Below are 26769 nucleotides of genomic sequence, written 5' to 3' on the forward strand. Positions count from 1 at the left end.
CCTCAAAGTCAGAACAAATTTAATTGTATTTCACCAAAGATGTTTACATATTGTCTCCACCTCTGGTTTTAGCCACTCAGCGTGGTCCTTTCGTTTCCCAAGAGGCCTTGGTGTCCGATTGGTTTTAATGCAATCAGGTAAACATATTGACTGCTCACCCTTCAGGTCAGATAAAAAATGTTAGAAAACATCTGTTTTGCCCAAACTATTCTTTTTCACTCTTGAAACTGAATTTGAAGTTGAAGGCCAAGAGAAAATGGCCCATTACCACAATGACTATAAAAAGGTGAGACCATTCTCTTTTTGGGGGAGGGAAGGGAGTAGACAGGCATATGAAGAGAATTTCTTAAATTGACTCAATTATTAAAGATGCTGTCATAAAAAGTAGCATTTTACCCTCTGCCTGGAAATCATTTTGGCTCTGATCTGTCCCTCTGAATATGGATCTAGATCAGTCACTTAGGGACCCAGACCAAACTGGAATCTTTCAAATCTTCTGGTTGAGTTGGAGTTTTTCAGGACTCAAGGTTCATGGGAAAGTGAGGGGTTGGGGCTCTATTTGTCTAAAGACAGAGTTTTGTGAAGGATGTTTGGACCACCCACCCACATTTTCCTGTGGTGCTTACAAAAGGGGCAGAATTCTGAGCCTCAGTGCAGACCTGCTAACTCAGAATTCTTCCACTTCGGCTTAGGAATCTGCATTTTTTTTTTTTTTACAAGGTTTGTGGTGATGCTCGTACACCCTAAACTTTGAGGCTTGCTGCCCTGAGCCAAGGCTGTGCTGTATCTGATAGGTTTGCCACCTATCAACTTGGTAAATAAAAAGAAAATTTCTGATCATTTCTCTGTGGGTATCATTTTGTTTTATATATGTTTTTATTGCATCCAAAAAAAAAAAGGATTTCAGCAACTGTAAACTTTTCATCAAGTTTTAAAAATTTCATAGCATGAAGTTTATTTTTCTAAGTTAAAATAAAATTAATTTTATCTTATGATAGCTTTTGGTAGTATAAAGGTAATAGCTGAGTACCCTAGGCTTAAGATTCATTGATGCATTCAGAGAATATAAGCAACTTGTTTTCAGTTATGTAGGCTAAGGAACATTTGTTGAATAGGATATAAAATAATTCCTGTTTTCTCCTCATTACATGCTTAGCACAGGGCCTGGCCAAAAGTAAATGATCCACAAATGTTAGGTAAGATTATTTTTACTACAACCTGAGCCCTTCCTGTGGTTGGGCTGGGGGACATCTGTATTAGGATGCTATTTGCTAAATCCACTTTTATTTCAAGGTCTGGAAAAATGCTGTTAGCTTACTTTCTTTCAGATATAACTTTCAGTTAAGCTTTCTTATCTCCAGTTGTTGCTGACCTGATCATGCTGATTGTCAGTCTGTGACTTTTCTTATGCAATCACTAGGTATCAAACCCTGTCCTGGACATTGAGGGGCTCCAGAGATGTCAACATTACCCTAAACACTAGATTCCAGTGTGTCCTGGTTTTTGCTGAAAACAGTGAAGTAATGTAAAAGGAAACTGAATTTCGTGGATGGAGAAAACGCAAACTGGATAGAATGTTTTTCACAATATCCACTTTTGAAGCCCAAGTGGTAGAAGATGACAAAAATACCACAGATCCTTCACAGTACAATTACCTCTAAAAACAGTAGAAAACCCCTTCATTATAACTTAGCCGAGTATAGTGAACAAAGTAGAGTTCTTCACTTGGTCATGGGCTTCTTAGTTCATAGTTGAAAGTTTGCGTTCATTCATCCAGTAATTCTGCAAGATCTCAGTCCTGATCTCCTTGAAATTGTGCCTCTTTCACTCTCGCTCTGTCATATCATCCTAGACCCTTTCACATCTCTTGCGTACACTCTGTCTCCTGTGTGTCTGTATCAATCCCGGTTCTTTATTTGGATCTATCTTCCAGTTCTCATATTCTCTCTTAGGCAACATTATTCTGTGACTTAATCTACCTCTTCCAAATAGCTAATTATATTTCTTCAGTTGTGTTTAATCTGTTTCTTAATGCACTTGGTAATGCATTTCTAGAGGTTCTATTGGGTTTTTTTCAAAATTCTCAGATTTACTTGGCCTTTTCTATGGTCTCTTGTTTTTTGCTCAAGAGAAGATACACTCTATCTCAAGGAGATATGCTCAGTTCTTTCTTTTATTTCTGTAAAAATATTAAATATGTTATTTTATATTTTGTGTTTGATAATTCCAATATCTGAAGTCTTTGCTGTTTGTGCTCGCTTCGGCAGCACGTATACTAAAATTGGAATGAAGTCTTTGCTGTTTGTTGTTTCTGCAACTCTCTCTCATGATACCTCGCTACTCTGTGTGCTTTTTTATTTTCGGCCGTGAGTCCATATTCTTTGAAGCCTTATCTGTGAAAATCTCTTGAGATTGAGATAAACTTGGATTTCTCCAGCCCCTGGCCTATGCTGGCTTCACTGAAATTTGGTCATCCTTTGAGGACTTCTGGAAGTCAGGCTCCTGGCTTTATTTATTTTTTTTTTTATCTTCAATAGCTTTTGAGGTATGATTTACATGCCAGAAAATTTATCTGTTTAAGTTTAACTTAATGTTCAAACTTTTACAAGACTGTTGATGTCCTGAGTAAAATCTGGAATGTGACAGACTGAAGGAAAAAGTTGATATCCTTATTGTGGGAGGAAGGCGGGGACTGGAATTATTTTGATGAAAATTGATGAGACAAGCAACTTGATACAGGTATTTGTGAAACAAAGAATTGTTTATGAAAAATGTTGTTAAAGGAAAACATAAGTAGAATTAATGGAAGAAGGCCAGAAAATTTTATTTTGTTAATTCCTATTCATCATTCATAGCTTTGTGGATGCCAGGCCCTCCTGGAAGCTATCCTTGATGTCCCTCAATCTGGCTTAGGTATCCCAGGGTTCACTGTATTTTTTTCAATGGGAGTAATTATCACAATGTGTTCTAATTACTTGGTTATGTTTCTGAGACTTCTTAAGAGCCGGGGTCCTCAAGCCAAATCTGGCCCACTCTGTTTTTGTAAATAAAGTTTTATGGGAACACAGCAACATCCATTCATTTATGTATTATGTATAACTACTTGCGCTGTGATGGCGGAGCTGAGTAGTTGCAACAGAGACTGTATGGTCTGCAAAGCCTAAAATATGAACTTCTTGATTTTTTACTGAAAAGGTTTGTTCTAGTGTGAAGGGTATAAACTTCTAATGTATAATCCCTATCAGGGCAGAACAATGTCTGCCTGGTTTGCTATTGTATCTCTAGCACTTACCCTGGTGCTTATCACCTAGAAGGAGCTAAAGAAATATCGATGAATGAATGGATTGAATGAAAACGATTTCAGAGGTTTCTATTCTGGGGTTATGTGGAATTCATAATGAATTAAATCTAAACAGATAAATAAATAGAAATGAGTATGCAGGCAAAATCCAATTTTAAAGAACTTGCAATGTTATGTCAAAAAGGCAGCTGGGTGTAGTGAAAACAATCAGGCAGGCCTGGGTTCCATGCCTGGCCCTGCCTCTCAAAAGTCTTGTGGTTTTTGGGGCACCTGGGTGGCTCAGTTGGTTGAGCATCTGCCTTCGGCTCAGGTCATGATCCCAGGGTCCTGCATCGGGCTCCTTGCTCAGCGGGGAGCCTGCTTCTCCCTCTGCTGCCCCCCCCCCCCCCTGTTGTTGGTTCTCCCCCCTTGTCCCCCCTCTCTCTGTGTCATAAAAATAAAAAATCTTAAAAAAAAAAAAGCCTTGTGTTTTTGGCTTTTTTTTTTTTTTTTTTTAAGATTTTATGTTTAAGTAATCTCCATACCCAACATGGGGCTCGAACTCATAACCCCTAGATCAAGAGTTGCCTGCTCCACCAACTGAGCCAGCCAAGTGCCCCCACAACAGCCATGTGGTTTTGACCAAACTATTTAACCTCAACACTGTCAGCTTCCTTCCCTCAAGGTGAGGCTCATGATCTGTGCTTTCAAAGAGTGCTCTCAGGATTCAGTGAGGGGCTGTGTGCATAGCCTCTGGCACATGACGAATGCTTATTAAATGCTGGTTCCTTCCCTCCTTGTTTCCTGTTCTTCTGTGACACTGTTCTGTCTTTATCTTTGCTGATGGACTAAAAACTGTCCTTTGGTGATATGGGTTTAATGACCACAAATACACCTACATCGCTCATGTTTATAGTCGTCCTTGCCCAGATAAAAGTCAATGTTTGACTCAAATGGAGTGCCTGTTACTGAAGACTGGAAGCTGAATTTTCATCCTGCCCCCAAGGGCAATGAGCTTTTCATTCTCCCCTTACTTCACTACTTAAACATCCTAGCCATACACTCAGAATCGATCAGAGCAGAGAATTCCCCTGCAATTTAAACCAATGACTTCCGTTCTAGAAAAAAGGGACGGCTTGGACTGGGGTCTCTCTGGGGGTCGATAAGTTCTGGCTGGTTCAGTGTAAGCAGAATACGGCTTTTCAGTCTCAGCAGGGCTCTGTCCATGGCCCGGGTCTGCCTGGTAGCCCTATAGCTTTGGGCAGCTCACTTTATATCCAAATAGGGATTCTTCCTCTTAAATTGCAGGGGTCTGGGGAGGAATAGATAAGATAATGTAGATTCCAATGAATGGAATTTAAAAAATGGTATAGAAACTCAAGTTTGCATGGCCGTTTCCCTCCCTCTTATATCCCTTCTCTCCCTAAAGAGTGGGCTGGCCATCCAGGGGGTGATGGGGGCTCTGCCTGTAGTGGGGAAGAGCCTGTTATTCAGGGGCAAATGGGTGGGGTTCTCCTCCTGCCTTCTGTCACGGAGTAATTTTGTGACCTTGGCAGGCTATTGAACCCCTAGTATCTCCCTTGGTCAAGCTTGTATTAAAAATAACCTACTTCACAGGGTCCTTGTAAAGGATCAGAGGGAATAATAGATGCCCAGTTCCTGACACAGATGAAACCCTCACTAAGTGGTTACTACTGTTATTTTTATTCTCAAGACTTGCACATTTGGAAAGAGGTATCTTTCAGTGTATGCGTTTTAGTGACATTTTCTTCCCACCGAGTTCTTGGAGGTCTCCATCAATTCCTTGTTGTGGCGTTTCCCGCCCCCAGTGCTAGAAAGCTGCTGAGGGCCTTGTTCCAGTCCCCAGCCCTAAGGCTACTGGCGCCATGGAGAGGTTGGCAAGAAAATTAGCATTTCCCCTGACATTTAGTGACTGAACTTTCACTTCCTTTGTAATAGGCAGAAGTATGAAAATCACTGAGCACCTGTAAATAGAATCTTCATTAGCTAACAGGTCACCTTCCTTCTACCATAATTATGCATATGACTTGTTAGACTGTTTTTGAAGCATCTGCTTGACAAATCCCTTTAGAGTCACACTTTGAACATAACTCAGGGCATAGCCCTCCTTGATAGCAAAAATAAAGCCACTCTACAGCCTAAAGCAACATGACATTTTCTACCAGATATCAATATTTTCCCATCTGACATTTAGTAGATCCTAGGCAGCCAAAAAAAAAAAAAAAAAGAAAAGAAAAAGAAAAGAAAAGAAATACCAGCTGCTTCTAAGGTTATGATTCACCATTGTTGTTCTTATCCTTATGTATTGTTAAGATCTGCCAAAGTGATATTAAGATTGTTCAGATGAGTACTCCTTTTTCTCGTATTAGTTTAGCATCTTTCTCTGAAATCTTTTTGTTCACGAATACCCAAGAAAATAGTCAGGCAAAGGAAAAACCTGGGCACAGAATTGGAAGAACTTCTCCAGAACATTCCAAAGACAGAAAGAGAGGCCTGTCTCCATGAACAGTTCTTCCATCATGGTGCACTGCAACTGAGTTGATTTTTATACCTGTGTTGGGTCCTAAATAGCTAGCCCTTTTGTATTTGTCTCTGTTATGGAGGGAAGAGATAAGGCTTACAGAAGCTCTTCTAAGACTGAAGAGAAAATGTGAGTTATTTTTAAATTTAAAAAAGTTTTTTTTTTAAACCTTTCTTAATATTTTCTACCTCAAATCCAACCACTGGGCCTTCTAGGGTTAACAGACTCCAGGCTAAGGACCCCTAGACCTGTAGTGACAGCCTTCATCATTTTCAGTATGGCTTGCAAATAAGAGAATGCTCACGATCTCATTACAGAAGTGAAAAATAAGATTAATTTACAATCTCAAAGTGTTGTCTCCAACATTACTTGCGGGTAAGTAATGATTTCTATCCTCTTATCTTTCAAGACATGTCTAAGAAAAGGGGATTTTCCTTGTGTAGAGCTACGTAACTCATCCAGAGTATTACTCTAGGAAATTGAGTTTCCTTTTGTAACTTTGTTTCCTGAAGCCACACAAGGCTGAGGAAGGACATCCAAAGTATGAAGGCAGAAGTAGGCCTTGTCATAGCAGCAGTCTTTCTGGATTGGTGTGCAATCTGGGTATTTATCTCTAACAGTAATTGGAACCCTTTGATATAAAATTTGACATGTAGTTATTATTTATCAATGATAATTATGGCTAACATTTATTGAACACTCACTATTTGCCAGGCCCTTTTCTGAGTGCTTTGTGGTTTTTCCCACAGGATCCTCACAGCAATCCTGAGAGATGGGCACTACCATTATTCCCATTTTATAGATGGAGAAATTCACCTCCACGTGCAGAGCTAATAGGTGGCAGAACAAAGGTTCACCCCTGTGCTGCCTGATTCCAGAGCCCAGAGCCCATCCTCTCAGCCACCTGCCCACCCTCCACATGACAGCCACCTTCCTATCTTATTGTGCAGTTATCTTGGATATGGATCTCTGCACCACACTGTGCTTTCTACACCATAGGGTTCTGGCACCTACTTCTGACGTCTCTGCCTGCAGAAATGGGGGAAGTCTTATTGAGGAGAACAGCCTCATTTCTGGTCTGGACCCGTTATCTGTCAGGTCCTGCCAAGAGACTCTCGGGCATCCCACATCTCTGTTGTTCCATTCTGCTCCGTCCTCAGATGGTTATGTCCTTTTTCTTCTGACTTATTACCCAGTAAATGTGATTACTCAAGCTTTGCTCTGGTGCCAAGGCCTGGTTGGGAGCTCGGGGAGGAAGGCTGACCTCTCCTGCACGCATCACGCAGGAGCTCCCTGATGGCTGCGCTGTGTGGAGTGCTCAGTTTTGTTAGCACTGTGAGCACTTTGTGCTGCGTCCCTGACTCTCTCTACACTCAATTCTGCCCTTCCCGGGCCTTTATTCTCCAGTCAGCTGTGCCTGTGATCTCCAGGCTGCAGCGATCAGAGAGCTGATGGTGCCTTCCCCACTTTCCCAGGAAGAGGAACTTCCTGCTCAGGGTTTGAGCTGACGTGGCAATTCTGTATTGAAATCTTTGGGATATTTTCATTAACTATTCCATGTCACCACACAAGAAGTGGAGGTGATGGTGCACCATTCATTCAGCCATGCCATATTTGTTAAGCACCTATTTATGTTCTAGGCACTGTGCTGAGCACTGGGGTTGCCATGACAACTAAGATAGAATGGTTTCTGCTTTCATGGTCGCCCGTTTTTTAACAAACAGACACATGATGAGGCAATTGGAACATGATTTGATAAAGGCTCTGCTAAGGCAGTAACTCTTTCCAGAGCATATAGAAGAGGCACCTACTCCAGCCCTGAAGAACTGGGCAGATAACCAGGGGAAGTGGCATCTGAGACCTGAAGGGTGACTAGAATAAGTTCGGCAGGTGAAGGGGTTGGTAGTTGGCCGGAAGGAAGAGAAAGGGTGCCCAAGGAAGAAGGAATAGCATATTCAAAGGCCTACAGGCAGAGAAAGCATGCAGAGCCTGGGCAAACCCAATGAGCTCAGGATAGCTGAAACAGAGTTTGAAATAGGCTGTGGCAAGACATGCCGTTGGAGAGGTGAGCAGGGTTGGGGACCTGAAGGGTGGCTATCATTGAATCTTTCTATGTATCATGTAGGAACCACTTGCTTTCACAGACTGAGCTACTGTAGCTTGAGTATTTAGTGGCAGGGCGTAGGACTGAGGGGTCACATTTGTTGAGTCCTGCTGTGTCTTGCAGCTGATGGATGATCTGGGAGACCTTTGGTTCGGGCCCCTCATTCATGCCGTCCAGGGGCCCCAGGCCAGCCAAGTGCCTCCCTCCCCCTGGTGGAATCCCTGTGGCTCAAAAGTCATGTCAGGGTCTTCCTCCGACTGCAGCCAGCAGTGCTCTCTACCCTAAAACCTGGTGCCTTCACTCAAAGTCCCTCTTGCCATCCCTGCCGCTGCTGTGCCCGCAGCTGGGCCTGATGTGGTCACTGTAGTTGGGGGTGGCCCTCGCTGCTCCACTAGGTACTAGGAACTGAGCTGGGACCTTCACACTCACCAGCAACTCCTACAAGTAGGGGTGGTTATCTCCGTTTGTACAGCCAGGGAAACTGAGGGCCAGAGCCAACAAATTATTTGTTGCAAGCCACAAAGCTATAAACAGCAAGACAGAATTTGGACCTGGTCTGATTCCAAAGCCCCTGCAACCACAAGCGGTGACTCTTTCCTTGTCCATATTATCATTCTTATTAAGATCCTTTAAGTCCGCTCTTTGTGTTGTCTTATTGATCCTGTTCTTGAAGATAAGTCCCTCCAAAACTGGGTCAGAGGCTTTTGAGGGACCTCTCCAAGAGTCGTCCCTTCAGTCAGCAGCATGTCCTAGCAGGCTCTGTCCCTGAGACTTAAGACCGCCTCTCATACTTTATGATTCCTCCCTGGGGATCTGGTGACGCTTTACGTAAGCAGAATTTGGGGCTGCCATCAGCATATTGCCTACGTGCCATTAGCAGGTGAGGTTCCTCTGTGACCCTCCCCAGACTCTCATTGCATGTTGTTTCTGATTTACTTTTATTTTTGTCACTTTGCTTTCATTACCATTTTAATGTTCAATTTTGGCCCTAACTAAAATAGGGTTTTCTGCCCCTCTGCTCCCTCCTGCCTCTTCTCTCAAATACCAGTAAAGTCCAGGGACGAATCTTCTGAATCCTAGCAGTGGGGTTGGATTGCATTCGCTAGTGAGAGCTTGGGCTCCAGATAAGGCTACTAATCAATCAGTCACCAGGCTTTTATTAAGTGTTTCTTCGCTAAAAGCATAGCTGTCTCTGCAGCCAGATGGCCCTGGCTCTGCCCTCCTAAAGGTAATCTGGACCCTGTCACTAATTACTCTTCTTCCCGGCAGCAAGTAGAAGAAGCAGTTTGCAAATTGTTTTTATTGATCACACGGCGTTTTCTCCAGAGTATTGCTCAGTATAAAAAAAGAGGATATAATTATTCTCAGTTAACATAGTCAAAACATGTTAACAGAAGAAGGGCAGTCTACACAGTGGTTCGGAGGACAAAATCTGAAGTCAACAGATCTGACTAGGAATCCTTGGCTCTATCCTTCACGAACTATGTGGAGTAGAGCAGGTCACTTAAACTCTTTGAACCTCAGTTTCTCCCTCTGTAAATGGGAATAATATGAGTTTATATATAGAGCTGTTACAAGGATTAAGTTAGCAGGAATTAAATAAAACAGAGTAAAGAGTTCAGTCCGGGAGATACTGTTATTGTTATCATTAGTTATTGTTATCAGGAAAGCCCTCTACCTGTCTGTCTTCAGGCTAGCGGGATATATTTTCATCTGTTTCTCATAATTCTCTTTTCTCCGTTAAAGTTCCCATTTCTCTTCAAAGGTCGGATGTAGTCTTGCTTTCATAAATACTCTTAACTCTCACCTTTTATAATTATGTGATTAAATCAAGGCTTAAGAGCTTGGAGTTGACTTTTTGCTTTCGTTAAGTGTCTTCAATAAGAGGACTGTGTTTTTGTTGTAGAATGATGAGGTGGAGTTCGTCCGAACTGGCTATGGGAAGGATATGGTAAGAGTTCTTCATATTCAGCGAGATGGAAAATACCACAACATTAAAGAGGTGGCAACTTCAGTGCAACTTACTCTGAGCTCCAAAAAAGATTACGTGCATGGAGATAATTCAGACATCATCCCCACAGACACCATCAAGAACACAGTTCATGTCTTGGCAAAGTTTAAAGGGGTAGGTGTCATTCTTCTTAGATGCTGCCTATCTTGATGCAGAACTCACTGTACTATAACCTGAGGGTATTATTTGCTTACTGCAAGTTCCCTTTATTTTTTAACCCTATTTTTACATTTAAGCCACCAATTTTTAAAAATTTCTATTCTAAAATTCTCAGCCTTACAGAAAAGCTTTTTTTTTCTTCTTCTTCTTCTTAACCTCACTTCTTCTCTTTTTTGGTTCTCAACTTACTACATCTTTTAGGAAGAGAATCCTATCTGACAAATTTACATGTTCTCTCTTAATTAGGATCATTGGCAAATCAAGGCCCTGGGAGGATTTCAGAATAGGATTTTATACATTTTTGTCATACATTTCTTTGATTCCTCTAGCTAATTTAGAATGGTGTACATTTATAGAAAAAAGTACCATTTCTCTTCCTGCTGTTACTATAGAAGAAAATCTTGAGTATAAGATATATTTCAAAATATATTTGCCCAACTTTTGATGCCTTCCTAATTTTCCCAACTCCATGACCACTCAGTATCTGTATATTGTGGTAAGTGCACTCTTCAAAAGGGTCTTGAAGCGGATAGAATCTGCTATTTTAACACTTCACCTTCCACTTTCTTTAAGTGTGAGTGAAGCTGTGTTGGAGCACTAGCAGATTTCTGGGCAACTCAAGATAATTTTTCTTTTTTTTTGCACAGGCATGCAGATGTTATTTATTTATTTATTTATTTATTTATTTATTTATTTATTTTTATTTTATTATGTTATGTTTATCAGCATACATTGCATCATTAGTTTTTGATGTAGTGTTCCATGATTCATTGTTTGCGTATAACACCCAGTGCTCCATGCAGAACGCGCCCTCTTTAATACCCATCACCAGGCTAACGCATCCCCCCACCCCCCTCCCCTCTAGAACCCTCAGTTTGTTTTTCAGGGTCCATCGTCTCTCATGGTTCGTCTCCCCCTCCGATTTACTCCCCTTCATTCTTCCCCTCCTGCTATCTTCTTCTTTTTCCTTTTTTTTTTTTTAACATATGATGTATTATTTGTTTCAGAGCTACAGGTCTGTGATTCAACAGTCTTGCACAGTTCACAGCGCTCACCATAGCACATACCCTACCCGATGTCTATCACCCAGCCACCCCATCCCTCCCATCCCCCACCACTCCAGCAACCCTCAGTTTGTTTCCTGAGATTAAGAATTCCTCGTATCAGTGAGATCATATGATACGTGTCTTTCTCTGATTGACTTATTTCACTCAGCAAGATAATTTTCCTATTTGCTAAGAAGTCTAAAAAGACAAGACATGTAGACTGGAAAACTTCTTTTCTCATGCTTTTGCATGAATGCACACTCAGAATGCATGAAATGAACAGATTAATTGAAATATAATTTCTGCAAGGCCTTCCTCCCTGCTGAACCTTTCTCTTGCTAATCAGAGTGGCCCAGCAAGCATAAACATGGCTATGGACGCAAACAATGAATCATGGAACACTGCATCAAAAACTAATGATGTACTGTATGGTGACTAACATCACATAATAAAAAAACAAAACAAAACATGACTATGGACAAAGGCATTGCTCTCTTGAAAAATTAAATTGAAAATAGGCTTTCGTCTTGAGCTATAGAAGAGGACCAGGTAACACAGATTCTTGTATTTCTTGCACTGTGTGAGAGATACAGAAAAGTGATGGAATGGACCTGGGTATTAAAAACAATTAGAATTTATTCATTATATGTAGAATGACCATATAATTTCTTATCCAAACCAAGACATTTTTTTCTTTTGATTTTTTTTAATTGAGGTATAATTGGCATAAAACTTTATATTAGTTTCAAGTGTACCACATAATGATTTGATATTTGTGTATATGGGGAAATAAATATTTATTTCTTGAGATGAGAACTTTTAAGATTTGTTCTCTTAGCTACTTTCAAATAGGCAACACAGTATTATTAACTGTATTTGCTGTGCTGTACATTGTATCCCCCTGACTTATTTATTTTATAACTGGAAGGTTGTACTTTTTGACTCTCTTCACCCATTTTGCTCACCCCCTCTCGCCTGGCAAACAGTATTCTGTTATCTATATCTATGAGCTTGATTTTTTTCTGTTTGTTTTTGTTTTGTTTAGATTCCACATATAAGTGAGAACATATGGTATTTGTTTTTTCCTGACTTATTTCACTTAGCATAATGCCATCAAGGTTCATCTATGATCTATGTTATCACAAATACAAAGATTTCATTTTTTATAGCTGAATAATATTCCATTATATATATATAAAATATATATACACCATATATATACCATATAAATATGGTATAAATAATAAATATAAACCATAAATATAAATAAATAAATATATATATGTATACACACACCACATTTTCTTTATCCATTTATCCACTGATGGACACTTAAATTGTTTCCATATTTTAGCTATTGTAAATAATGCTGCAATGAGCATACATCTTTTTGAGTTAGTATTTTTGTTTTCTAAACTAGGACACTTCTGAGAGTGAAATAAGATGCTAAAGAGGCATAAAACAGAACTATCCTGGGGAAACCTGTACAAACAGTCCACCTTAGGCACAGACATAAATCATTTGTAGACTGTGCTAAGACCATAACCCATTGTCTAAAGATTATTATGAAGAATTTGCGTGAAAGTAGGGAGCTGCTTTATGGGGTGGAGAGCTGGGGATGGTCCATAGAAGGCCTGTTTGCAAAGCAAAGAAGCAGAAGTGGTTCTACATTAATGTTTTTCCTTGGGAAACTGGGAGGTCCATTGGCCAATGTCATAAAGATACCAGAGCACTTTGGAGTATACTGTGGTACTGTAGTTGGGGTGGGTGATGACTGAGCTCACCATAAGGAGAATCTAAATGTTAAGTTTCATTTTGCTCATCCACTGACACATTTCTTCCTGCAAAACAGGTTTCTTTTAAAAACAGGACAGTCTCACCTGGTAATGGCGATGTATTAACTCACACTTAGAAGACGTTGTGAAAAATCGAGATAGGGGCCAATTCACCTCTCCAGAGTCTTTCAAAATCTCTATTTCTCTGATTCTAAAGAAACATTTGAACAGGAGAGAGAACTCCATGGGTATTTAAAAATTATTTTTAAATGAGGCAGTTGTTTCTGATCATTACCATTTTGTTTCCTTTTACAGATCAAAAGCATAGAAACTTTTGCAATGAACATCTGTGAGCATTTTCTTTCTTCTTTTAACCATGTCATCCGAACTCAAGTCTATGTGGAAGAAGTCCCTTGGAAGCGTTTTGAAAAGGTTACCTCAGTTATTTGTGCTGTCAGCTTAATTAAAGAAATTGGCTTTATGACATATGCTGAAATTTTACTGGAAACAATTTTTTTTTCTAATTTTCAGAATGGAGTTAAGCATGTCCATGCATTTATTCACACTCCCACTGGAACGCACTTCTGTGAGGTTGAACAGATGAGGGGTGGTGAGAAAATATTTTTCATGTTTTGATTCTGCAATAGCAATTTCAATATTTTATTCTTCTAAACAATTCTGTTTATTAGCATTGAGGAAAACTGTAGAGAATTTTGAAGGCATTTAAATCTGAGATGGAAATGAGCATTGTGACTCTGGAGTACAATTAAAAACTATCTGCTTTTTATCCTAGTGTAAAAATGAAATAATACATTTTGCAACAAATCTGGGGGTTGAATAAGGTAGATCATTTTTATCATCTGATTCTGAGGTGAGGGAAAAAAAGGTCCAGGCTGACAGAACCCCAAATCTCTGAATTTTCTGACCGGTACTTTTTGTACAATACCATGCTATAATTATAACAAACTTTGTAGGAAATAGCCAGTAAATAACAATCGAGTTTCCCTGACATTTTATTTTCATAATAAGACCACTGATATTATTATAATTACTATAGAATGAACCCCATTTAAATAGCAATGACAATGATATAATTCTTTCTATTTACTAAGAAATTTAAAACTTAACTGAGGAACATAATTACAATATAGACCTTGTTAGTACTGATGACTGAACATAGCAAATATCAAAATTCCCAAAGCTTGTCTCCCACTGCTTGGTTGAGATGGTCAGAGCAGAGTTTAATAATTGGTTATGAGTTAGAGTAGAGGACCTCTAAGAACCTTGGAGCCAAACGTGGTAGATAGGTCTCTATCCTAATAAAAATAAACTTTTGGGGCACCTGGGTGTCTCAGTCATTAAGCGTCTGTCTTGGGCTCGGGTCATGATCACAGGGTCCTGGGATCGAGCCCCGCATCGGGCTCCCTGCTCCGCGGGAGCCTGCTTCTCCCTCCCTCTCCCACTCCCCCTGCTTGTTGTGTTCCCTCTCTCGCTGTCTCTCTCTCTCTCTCAAATAAATAAATAAAATCTTTAAAAAAAAAACTTTCATGATCATCATAAATTGAGAACGTGGACTCTGAACTTTTTCCCTTTTCAAAGATTCTTCCCTTTCTTCTCCTCTTCTCTCCTTCCCTTCCCTTCCCTTCCTTTGCTGTATCTCCTTCTCGCTCTTCTCTAGCTCTCTTCAGTAAGAATTGGAGGTAGCATCTCATAAATGTTGGAAATATTACAAAGTTAATAAAATATAAGTCCCTTTGGAATTCTATTGGATAATGCCTTCCCTTAGAAAGTTCTATTGTATTAGCTGTGGTTTAATAATTTTCGTTATCTGTATTAAATTCCAGGCACAGCCATAGCCTTCTCAGTGTTTAATTAACAGTTGTGTAATTATTGTCCTATACAGGAGACTTAATAACTAGTTGTTAAATTAAGTTGAAGAGATAATGATTTTTTAATCCCCCAAATGCTTAGCCATGTGATATATTGACTTGCTGACTGAGCTGTTAGTTGAAATGTAACTTTCCTTCTTTCCTTCTTTCCTTCCTTCCTTCCTTCCTCCCTCCCTTCCTTCCTTCCTTCGTTCCTTCTTTCTTTCCATCCTTTCCTTCCTTCCTTCCTCCCTCCCTTCCTTCCTTCCTTCCTTCCTTCTTTCCTTTTGCATGTGACTTTGGGAGAGAAAGAGAAAAAAATGTTTCCTGCCTCCCAAACCAGGGTTTTCTTACCCAAACCACACGGACTAGCCTCAAAAAATTATAAATTCTAAACAGCACTGTCCAGCAGAAATATAATGCAAGCTACATATGTAATATTAAAATTTTCTGGTAGTCACATTAGGAAAGAAAAAAGAAATTAATTTTAATAATATATTTTATTTAATCCAATATATCCGCAATGCCCCATTATATATGTTATAAATATCAATTACTAATGAAATATTTCACATTCTTTTTAAAAAGTTAAGTCTTTGAAATCCTGGGTGTATTTTATATTTACAAGCCATCTCAGTTCACACTTCCCATATTCCAAGTGCTTAAGAGCCACGTGGGGCTAGCACTACCATATTAATTAGCATAGCTCTAAACCAAATCATAAGTGATTTTGCAATATTTAGTATATCCCTCTTTTGACTTTCAAGTATGTAAAATAATAGTAGGGGCTAGAATTAGATTTGGGGAGAGCTAACTAAAAAATGAGAACATGAATGAAATATGTTTATGTGATTCATTGAAATACTATTCATTCAACAATTGGATTTTGAGGACTTTTTATGTATCCTAGGGCTGTAAATTCAGAGGTGAAAAAGACATTGCTTGGCCCTAGTGAGTTTACAGTAGATGAATAGCAGGAGATAGACTTATAGAAAGATTTATTGCAATATCAGGGGCTAAAAATCACAATGAAGGAATCAAAGTTATGCGAGGAAGGCAAAGAGGTGCAAAAACCTAACTCTTCCCAGGGTAGTCTGGAAGGCTTGACAGGGGAGGAGGAAATATTCCAACTGACTTTTGAAAAATGATTCAGGATGTGCTGGGCATAGAAGGGTAAAGAAAATTACAGGTGGAAGAAATAGAATGTACATGGGTAGGACCTATGAAGGAGTGGAGGAGGGAAACTAAAATATTTTGGACATCTGCCTTTTGCTGACCACCACCCTGGGCAAGTAATTTTTGTTTTAAAGGGCAAAGCATTTGAGGAATAGTAGCAAGTTTAAAGGGTCTAGTTCTTAGAATGTAAGGAGCTGAGATGAAAATGAAGAGATTGATTTGGGCTGGATTTGGAAGGGCCTTGTGTAGCATGCTAGCAAGATTGGTCTAACTTGGAGGCAGTTTTGCATGGTGGTAAAGCCATAGGTGTTGGAATCTGACTACGCTATATTTGAATTTGAGCTCCACTACTTAATAACTTTGCGACTATGAGAAAGTTACTTATGCTACCTCATTGGTTTTCATTTGTGAGATGATGATAACAGTGATCACCTCACTGGCCCAGAGAATTAAAGGAGATAAATATTAATATAAAGCATTTTAGCACAGTACCTGGCACATAGGAAGTACTCCTTAAATGAAAGCTACTAGTATTATTATTTAGGATGGCCATAGAGACCCGGGAAAGGTCTTTGTGTGTGTGTGTGTGTATGTACCATTCAGTAATTCTGACCAAGGTTACTGTGCACTGCCTGGATGAAACAGGCAGTAGTGAGAAATTTGGGACCTTGTTGCAGAGATGGAGAAATGATGGAGTCGGATCCCAGGCAGTGAGAAGTAGAGATGGGGAGGGCATTATATGAGGCATTTCTCAAGGGTACTGAATGTGTGTGAGGGGTTGGGTAGGGGTGGAAGGTAGAGAAGGAGAGGTTAAAGTTGCCCTAAAGCTGGGGGCTCGCAGGAACTGACTGAGGAGAACACATATGATGAAAAAGTGTTCCGGGGGAAGCTGGTGAATGAGGGTAATAAGGGATCGAGGTAGATTTGGAGACCATCAACAGACTGATGGTGGGTGAAGCTGTGGGCAAGAAGGAGCCATTTCAGGAAAACAAGTGAAATGAGAGGAGAAAAGTGAGAGGACTGGGGGAAATTCCCCAGTTTATGGGTTGGGCAGTCTGAAAAGTCAGACGGAAGAAAGGACAGAGAGAGAGAAGGAAGATTGGAGAGAGTGGTGTCATGGAATTAAAACAAAAATACATTTCAAGAAATCAGGGACCGTGTTAGGATAACAGGATACATAACACACAGGTTCATATGTATTGGCTCCATACAAGAAGCTCACTGCTTTTTGTAAAAGTCCAGTTCAGTGTGTGTGTGTGTGTGTGTGTGTGTGTGTGTGTGTGTGCGCGCGCGCGCGCGTGAGTGCGTGCATGCGTTGGGGTGATGCTCTGCTCCAGGAAGTTATTCAGGAATCCAGGTTGATGCAACCTTACATTTTTTTAATCCTTACTTTTTGGGGTCACCTTGAGAGTAGATCCCCTTACCAGACAACCAGGAGAAGAAAAGAGCTTGGAGGAGCAAAAGGAGGAGGCAAAACCCCTCAAGCATAACACCAGGCCTGAGACTAGCACACAGCACTTCTACTGGAGAGAACCCAATCACACAGCCACACCCAACTGCAATGGAGGCTGGGAAATGTAGTCTACCCAGGTACCCAGGAGGAAGAGGAAACAGATTTAGTAAACAGCAAGCAGTGTTTGCCACAGGAAGGTTCAGAAGTTTGGACTGAAAGAAGACTGAAGAATAAATGTGCAGTTTGGCAAATGGGTCACTGGTGACTTCCAAAAGAATATTTTAGCAGGGCCTGGAAGTGGAAATCGAGTGGCCAAGGTTAGGTCTCCGCTGACCATAAGAAGAAAACCGTCTACTCTTTACACCCTTGTTCTTTCCAGGAATTACTGGAAGCTATCGTCAGCCTGAATTCTAGTCACCTGGTTGCTGCAGAATGGAAAAACTAGTCACCATAATAAGGCGAAAGCTTTTTCTTTCTGCGGAAAGCCTCAATGCTTCAGGGTACTCCAGTCCTTATGGTGGTGTTCCCAGAAGCCCCAGCTTGACTCATCTAGAGTCCAGCGTCCCTCTGAATATCATGCAGGGCTGGCAGGGATCAGGGTAGGGGAAGAGGGATCTGTTGCCTTAAGTGTATGCAGTATGTGTGTGGACGCATATATGAGTATGTGTATCTGCCAGTGTTGTGTACATAAAAATGACATTTGTACTCTGTCCCTCTTTGGAAAGTAAGGATCTATGATCTTAGGGTAGCAAAGTTTAATTCTTAATTTGCTTATTATCCAAGAGCTAAAACTGCAGGTATTTTGAGGTAAGTCAATGAACAAGCATTATCATAAGAAATGCCCTTGCATAGGCCTAACTGAAGACAATAATGGGTATCTACCCCTGCCCCTCCAAACCCCAATTCACATGGCAAAGACTGTTGTTACAAACTTGTAAGTAAGGCTTTTGGTGAGGGGCTAGCTAGTTGGTGAGAATTCTGCCCACTCAAACACATGCACTTAATCACACATTCAACCATGCAACTCCCAATAGGGACTCTTCCCAGCAGGATATGTAACTAAAGGACTGGATTCTTTCTTATCAATTGAACACACATTTATAGAAAGCCTACTGAATCTCGAGCACCATTTTAGGCCCTAGAATTGCTGTAAAACTCCCATTACACTATTTTCCTAGCGGATCTTTGAAAGCTACATCATTAAGTGTACTTTTACCTGTTTCAAAGTCTGTTAGTTCCAAGGGAGAATCTGGAAGAGAGAGAGAAATTTGTTCACCCAAAGGGATGACAAATGTTATGTTTGTGACTTGCCAAACTCTGAGAGAAGAGCTAGGTTCTGCATGTGTGATGCAAGTCGTTGGTTCAGGCATTCTAGGGAACCTGGATCCTACAAACTCTTTCTCTCATGTGTCTCCCTGAACGATAAGCGTAGCCAAGTCTTGAAGTTGCTGAGATGGTTGAGTCACTAATTTGGACTAAATTGCCCCCCAGACCTGTGCAGTATTTGATTTATAACTCACAATTCTTTAAGAATCAAATTCCTCCCAATCTGACAGTAAGTATAAAAATTCAGCTAAGGCATTGCCAAGTAGAGGAATGGTAGATGGAGAAGACATGTCAGCTAAGAGATATTGTCTTCTGGAAGTAAAAAAAAAAAAAAAAAATCTATTGACACGGAGACCAGTAGGGCCTTGGAGGTGGTCTCAAGGAAGGAGGGGTGATGAAACTGAAGTCCTAGAGGAGAGTAATTTCAGAGGCTCTGCAGGCGGCAGAAGTGAGAGGGAGGATCTGGAGACTCAGGACAGAGACGGCCCATTGCCAAGAAGGCTGTGTATGTCCTTTTTGATATCAGGACAGAAACACTCTTCAGTTTCTCCAAAAGATGAGTCTCATTTTTTAGTACACACAAGGTTTTTTTTTAAATCATCTCTATCACAACCTCGTTGTACAAAAGCCCAGTTAACTTCCTTCCACCTGGCTGACACATTTTCCCCATCCAGAGTTGCACGGAGGTACCTTGCATTCTCCCTGCATGAGTGAAATGGACTCTCAAAGACAAATGATATTTAATCTTCACTTTCTCTAGCACTTCACAAGTTTGAGGTTTTTCTACTAGAATGATTTAATATAGTTTTAAAATATCCTCCTTTTAGCTATTTGTGTCCTTTTTGGAGGTGTTAAACATGGAAGCAATTATCCTCTTCATGACAGGATTTTTTTTTTCTTGGCTCAATAAAGCTTTGTGCTTTGTGACACCTGATGCGTAGGTAAGGAATTGGGCTTATTTTCTATTAATTTGCAGTGAGTTTCTTTCCCTTAGAGAGCTAAGGGGTAGGATGTATGCTTCTTTGAGAGATAAACCACAATCTGTTAAGTGTGTAGGAGGACACTAAAAGCTAGCAAAGATTATGTTCTAGCAAAGTAAAATGTGAAAAATCTTCTTTTGCATTACTCTATAACCATGGCAAAAAAAAAAAAGGAAAAAAGCTGATTAAGTGGTTTCATGACAAGTAACCTAGAAAAGGACAGTCCTTTTGGTTGAATTAATTCTGTTAGTATAAATTGGAATTGTTTTTAGCCTGTGTGAGGCAACATATTTTTAGTTGATGGGTCCATGAATTTGAAAGGCTCAGGTTCGTACCAGTGTTCAGAAAACTGGGGCACCGCCAACAGAGAAGATAAAATAAGCTCTTTGATTTCATCCAGAGTGTCTAATGTGTGCCAAGGAAGAAAAAATTTTCACATTAAAAGAGAATAGGGGTTTTTTGTTGTTGTTTCTTCATAGAATGATGAGTGCACCAGAGTAGATGATTTGTGTTCTGCCAAAACTGTGGCAATGGTTAATTGTCTTTGGGAACATAAAAACATTTTATTCTATGTGAAACTGAGGCCAGAACACATTAGAAAATTCAACTTTTTCTTCATTTTCAGATTCTAGCAAGAAAATAGATCATTTAAAATTTGCCTAGCAGAACTGACACTCCCCAGAGATCAATAAATCTCATCGCAGGGTTGGAGGTGGACAGAGATGGCATGTCAGAAGTAGTTTTCAGAACCCAATGAGCCTTTGTAAAACATGGGAAACATTCACAGGTAGTTAAAGTTGATAAGAAAAAGTCAATTATTGCAAAATCATGATAGCTTTTAGAAAGCCTTTTCTGTGGGGCAGCCATTCTAATAAGCACTTTACAGATATTATCTCAGACATCTATCAATTATAGGAAATAGGTATGGTGATCATCTCCATTTTCAAGATGAGAAACTCAAGTTAGAGAGGGATTAAGTATTTTCTGAGGGGAATAGTGCTCATAAATAGGGGAGGAGAGGCACAGAAAGCACTAAGGTTTGAATTCAGGAAATCTTGAGTCCGAAGGCTGTGACTTCAACCACTATGCAACAACACTACACCCGGGAATCCTTTTATGACTAAGACCATTGGAGGAGCCAAGGTCTTATTGGCTTACTTGGATGTTGGTGATAAAGTCCAGCTGTATAGGGAAAGATAAAATAGGTAAAATTTGCCTTTGGTTCTCATTGACTCTCTCTTTATCCCCCCCTCAAGGATTCCCACTGCTTGTTCTAACCTCATTCCTTATTGCAAACCTACATTTCATTTCTATAGGACTTTTTTTTTTAGAAGGGATAACTGTTGGAAGTAGGTTATATTAGTTTATAAAGGCTTAAGAAGTCACCTTTTTATGGGGTCTTTGTATTTCAGTAGGAAATTTTTAAGGAATGAAAAGTTTTCCAGACACAGGGGCCATTTCTAAAAGTGATGCTTCAAGTTTTTGTTTCAGATCAATGGAGATGGTATTTTTCAGGCTGGGGATTCTGTCTGAGGCTCTCAAAGAACATTGTGGAAGGGAAGGTGGCAGCCTTCTTGTCTCCTGGAAAGGCCTCTTATTGTAAAAAAAAAAAAATGAGGAGAGTTAAAGGAAGGGGAAAACATCGTGGGGATGGGGAAGGGGATCCAAAAAGGAGGAAATAATGAAGTGCTGAGTTCAAATTCCACGCCTACCAGTTTCTAGCCACGTGACTATGAGCAAATGACTGAAAGTCTCCTGTCTAAAAATGCTTAATAGAATTGCGAGGATTAAGTAAAATAAAGACTGAAAAAGGCAGCAACTGAACGCTTGCCAATAGTCCAGATGTTCTCAGCTAATGGCGATGTCCTCCGCCTCCCCTGCCATGCTGTCTATTATAGTTTGGTGGGTGTGATCAGGAAGGGAAATGGTAAAGATTGATGGAGGAGAACTGTCTAGAAAAAAAAGAGACTAGCTGTGAAATATTTATTCTTTGATGTGCATCAATCTTGTTGCATGCATTCACTCATTCATTCAATAGATACTTATTGATTGCTTCTACAATCCTCTTGGATTTTAAACTTAGACTCACTTGGATCAGCTCTACACAGCATTTAGAAATGCTGATTTTGTAGAACTATGTCTTCATACATCTAAAATCTGTTACATCAAGCCAACTTAAAGCATGCAGTCATTGCTAGTGCCTTTCTCTTGATCCTTCTTCAGATGTAGTTTCCAAAGAGGACTTCAGAATGTTAAACAAATATCATTTCGGTTTTGCCTCATTATCCTGGAACACTCCGACCAGAAGACCTTATTTAATCAACTGATCTACCACTAGCCACTGGCCATCGCTATCTTTGGTAGATGTACACATGTGGCTGGGAAAATATCAAAATATAGTCATTATTTACCTACTTCTAAACTCCACAACTCCTGAGTTAACCACAGTAACTTGAGAAGATGTAAACTATTGGGTTATTAAGAGCTGCCCTGGATTTTAACTGAGGATAGAATTATATTCTTGTCCTTCAACTAAAACCATGTACAACATAGTGATGCTTGATGCCTCTGGCCCTTGAGTTATACACCAAACCAGCCAGGAAAGAGAGATATTAATCAGGCCTAACTTCAAGACTGAAAAGAGATGACCTTAGTCATCCTGTCATGGCACCATGCCACTCGGGGTTTGTACCCAAGTGCGCCCTGAACATCCAGCCTCACCAGCCTGCACAAATAAGTCTATGGTGATGTTAATTCCTGAATTTTTCTGGCCTTGTAGTTCTCTCATTACAAAACTGCTGGATCCCTCCAAACTCTCCCACCTCCTGACAGTCTGGAGGTCTGTTTCACACGTGTTTAGGGAGAAGTTTGCACCCATTGGGTACCACTACTGCTTCACTGGCTCTGCTCAGCATTGGCTGTGCTCATTGTCCCTGCTCTTTGGGAAGAATGATGCTTTCTACAGAACATTGTACTCTGGGATTTCCCAGTATGTCACCTGGTGCCATGTTCTATTCAGGCTTCACCAAACTGCTGGAGCTACAGTGTGTTCCACATAGAAGAAGAGAGAATCTTCCCCTCACTAACTCTGTGCCCCACCTGTCCTGGGCCCCAAGCTAGACCTGCCTGGTACACAAGTAAATAGCTTCTTCAGATTATACCTATTATCCCTCCACCTTCCTCATTCACCTCATGCTGTCAGGGACTGCAGGAGAGCCTTATCATCCCCTCCATTTTTGCCAACTCTGCCCTCTCTCCCCCAGGTCCCCATGAACCAACTTTGTCCCTTCTCCTTCAGCCCAAACCAAAAGCTGTTATGGGTATTCATTTAGGCAGATCTATGCCCTATGGGTCACTGCCTCATCGTCCCACTCTCTATTTAGGCTGAGCCAGGTCCGCAATGCTACCCATTCATGAAGTCGTCTGGTTTCAGTGAGCTCATGACCACAAGAGAACTGAGGGTCTGATGATCATTGGAGCCATCACCCAGTGTAGATGATCAACATGAGGACTAACTCTCCCCTATCGCATAAAGGCAGTCAGAGTAGCAAACAGAAGAACTGTTCTGGAGGAGCTTACTAATCAGCATGATTATCTGTTGAGTAAAGGAGAGCTCAAAAAGTAGAAGGTATTTGGCCTAGAAGTCACCTATACGTGTAGCTGAGAGGAAGGTGTTCATTTCAACACAACAAGAAGGTTTAGTCTCCAACCTTCAGTTCTCCTAGGGCTGGAGAAAGGTGGGGAGTCATGGAATCCAGATAGAGAGAAAGGCACACCATCCTCATCACTTGGACTTCAGAGGAGACAGGGAGACAGAAAATATGGGCAGTGAGGTAGTTATTTGTTCAAATAGTGCACCATGTTTTAATGGCCCAGATCCTTAGAGCTAGGTATCAGTAAGAAGACACTATTTTATGACCTTATTCCTTCTTGCGTTTTTACTTAAAACAGGACCTCCAGTCATTCATTCTGGAATCAAAGACCTCAAGGTCTTGAAAACGACCCAGTCTGGATTTGAAGGATTCATCAAGGACCAGTTCACCACCCTCCCTGAGGTGAAGGACCGGTGTTTTGCCACCCAAGTATACTGCAAATGGCGCTATCACCGGTGCAGAGACATGGATTTTGATGCTATTTGGTATGAGCTTGTGCTAGGGCCTGGCACCACCTCTGCCCTCTTCCCAGGGGCCCCAAGGTCATAGACTCTTCTATCTGAAAGGGAAACTTAGAGGCCATCCAAGTCAACCTCCCCACTGTTCAGAGTCCTTCTGTTGGATAGCAGAAAGACAATGCTCTTGATTTAAATTAGTAAATCTGCACTGAAATCCTAGATGCTATTAGCTAAAATGACCTTGAATGGATCACCTAATTTCCCTGACCCTCTGTTTTTCAATTGATTACATCAGTTCTCAAACATTATTGTGTATCAGAATCACCTGGAGGGCTTGCTAGAATGCAGATTACTGGGCTCACCTCCAGAGGCTCTGATTCTGTAGGTCTGGGGTGAGGCCTGAGAACTTACATTTCTAGTAAGCTCCCAGCTGATGTTGATGCTCCTGGCCCAGGAGCCACACTTTAAGAATCACTGTATCAAGCGAGGCTAATGATATTTGGGTTTACTACCTCATAGTAGATGCAGAGAGGGCTACGTGAGGATGACCAACTCATCCCAGTTTGCGAAGGACTTTTCTGATTTTGATACTTAAAAGTCTCATGTCCCAGGAAACCCCTTGGTCATAGGCAAACTGGGACAGGTGGTCACTGTAGGCTAAACTCAGAATGAGACGATATTCACAGAAGCAGTATTTTATAAATGATAAATGCCTTAACAACGTAAAGGTGTGATTATTATTATAATATCCTTGACAAGCAGTAATTAGGCCTCTGGACTCTGAGTTTGCTTTTTAACCAGGCATCTCATTCGTCTGCTGAAGTTCTAATTGTTAGAAACGTTACTTTCTGATAAGCTGGAATCTGCCCCCTGGTAGCTTCCTCCCACTGGTGTAGTTTTGCTCTACTCCTTTTATTATGTGATGGGTTTGAAAATGCTTACAGAGAACCTCACTTCAATCTTCTTTTTCCTTTTTTATTTTAAGTGTTCCCCATTGGCTGCACGCTGATGTACTTCTGTTGGAAAGAGCACAAAATTGAACATGGCAGAATCAGGGTCTTTGTTGGGCCTCCTACTAAGGAGAGGGACTTAGTGTGGATCATTTAAATTTTAAGATTGCTCATGTCTAAATTGGGAATAATAATAGTACCTGCCTCAGGTATATTGAGAGAATTCAATGAAGTAATCACATAAAATCCTTAACACGGAGCCTGGCACAGAATAAAACACCTAAAAACATAATAATGCAAAGAAATGGCCAAGCTGAGCAGTAAGAGCACTAGCGTACTTAGAAGTCCTTTTCATGGGTTCTTCAAATGTGAGGAAGATTTACTCTGGAATGCCCAATGGACCCTAGTTCCAGATGACGAAGATAGTCTAGTGACAATACTTTTGTTGAATAGGGTGCGTGTGTGTGTGTGTGTGTGTATGTGTGTGTGTGTGTGTAGGGAAATCGGAAGTGAGGTGTTTTCAGGAGGAAGGCATTGTAGGATATTAATCTCTTCTAAAACCAGCAATAAAATTGTTTTCTGGGGAGACAGAAGGTCACCACTACCCAGCTTTATAGTGCATTCCTAAAAGACCACTCTATGAGTCCTCAGGTCTCTTTTCTGTGTTTTAGTGATACTGTTCGGGACATTGTCCTGGAGAAATTTGCTGGACCCTATGACAAAGGAGAGTACTCACCCTCTGTCCAGAAGACCCTCTATGACATCCAGGTGCACTCTTTGAGCCGGGTTCCTGAGGTATGTTTTGTCACTTGCCATCCTGAAGACTAAGAGAACTTGTTGTGTCTCCCGTCAGCTCTGACAGAGAGTTGAGAGTTAAAATAAGACAGTGGAAGACACATGAAAAATGACATCTGTTGTTGTTCAAAAGCTTGTTATAGCAAGTGAGAAGAGAGCAAAAAATGGAAAAATCTGTCCAACCTGAAAACACAGGCCACTGCTATAGTTCTTTAGGCTTGTTGAAAATTCTGTGGGTCTTTTCAACCTGCCACAATTTAAGCCTCATATCAGGACACTGAAATGCCCTGAAGGTGGAATAATTAGGCCAAGGGTCTATGTTTCAGGGTAGCCAGGGAATGAAAGATAGATGCAGACAGATTCCATCCATCCATCCATCCATCCATCCATCTATCCATCTGATGTTATTGGATGGTTATTATATCTCGGTCAACATATGAAGAATACAAAGACAGATTAGACAGGGTGCCTACCCTCAAAAAGTCCATCATTGAGTAAAAGAAAAAAAAATAAGTAAACTAATGATGCAGTAGAGCATAGACTATTATGGAAATGCAGGGAAAGGCATCTAACTCAGGTATGGGGCATAGGACCAGCCAGGCTTTCTGAGGGAGAGGTGTTTGGGTTGAGTCTTAAGGGACAAGTAGGGGCTTTCTGGGTTCACACTCAAGGGTGAGGGAGCCTGGTAGGTATAGAGAGAAGGAGGCATCATAGAGCGGTCATTTGCCATTGAGGATTGCCATATATGAAGCTCCATGAATGAAAGTCTTTCCATGTGCCTAGGGATGAGGCAGGAACCAGATCAGGAGGATCTTTGTGGGCTTGTTTACATTCTGTACTTTAACTTGAAAGCTCTTAGGAGTCACAGAGGGGTTTAAGCAAGGTGTGGCACTACTGGATTTGCACTCTAGAAAGATCACTCTAAAAAAGGGTGATAAATTAAAAGGATAATAGATTACAGACAAGGAGACATGTTGGAGGCTTTTGGGAAGCAGAAATTTCACAAGAAGGGCCTGAACTTAGTTCCATGTTGGCCTGGAGAGGAAGAGTACCACCCTTAGACCTGGGCAAGAGGGATACCTGCCATGGCTCAGCACTTTCCAAGCCTTTCTCTGGCTATGCCCCTCTTCACTGCATGAAGAGTCAATGGGGCCAAGGCAACAAAACCTTCAGGGACCCACATTCTCTAGATC

At 40.8% G+C, this 26769-nt stretch overlaps 1 protein-coding gene across 4 annotated transcripts in view; it reads left to right on the top strand.

Annotated features, from left to right (window-relative positions):
* LOC112824201 (uricase) overlaps window positions 1-26769 on the top strand; it is a 34130-nt gene that overhangs the window by 3119 nt on the left and 4242 nt on the right. The window contains exons 1-7 of one of the 4 annotated variants that reach the window (XM_073896414.1): window positions 228-286; window positions 721-814; window positions 9833-10051; window positions 13233-13349; window positions 13449-13527; window positions 23672-23858; window positions 25453-25576. In XM_073896414.1, coding sequence (XP_073752515.1) covers window positions 9875-10051; window positions 13233-13349; window positions 13449-13527; window positions 23672-23858; window positions 25453-25576 — 684 coding nt within the window. In that variant the 5' untranslated portion in view covers window positions 228-286; window positions 721-814; window positions 9833-9874. Of the gene's footprint in view, window positions 1-172; window positions 287-720; window positions 815-1178; window positions 1197-9832; window positions 10052-13232; window positions 13350-13448; window positions 13528-23671; window positions 23859-25452; window positions 25577-26769 lie in introns of those variants that run through there. The other 3 variants (XM_025872030.2, XM_073896415.1, XM_073896416.1) reach the window with 3 other exon arrangements.

This window comes from Callorhinus ursinus, unplaced genomic scaffold (assembly GCF_003265705.2).
Source record: "Callorhinus ursinus isolate GAN/ISIS: 27379988/994484 unplaced genomic scaffold, GSC_fseal_2.0 scaffold9, whole genome shotgun sequence".
Taxonomy (NCBI): domain Eukaryota; kingdom Metazoa; phylum Chordata; class Mammalia; order Carnivora; family Otariidae; genus Callorhinus; species Callorhinus ursinus.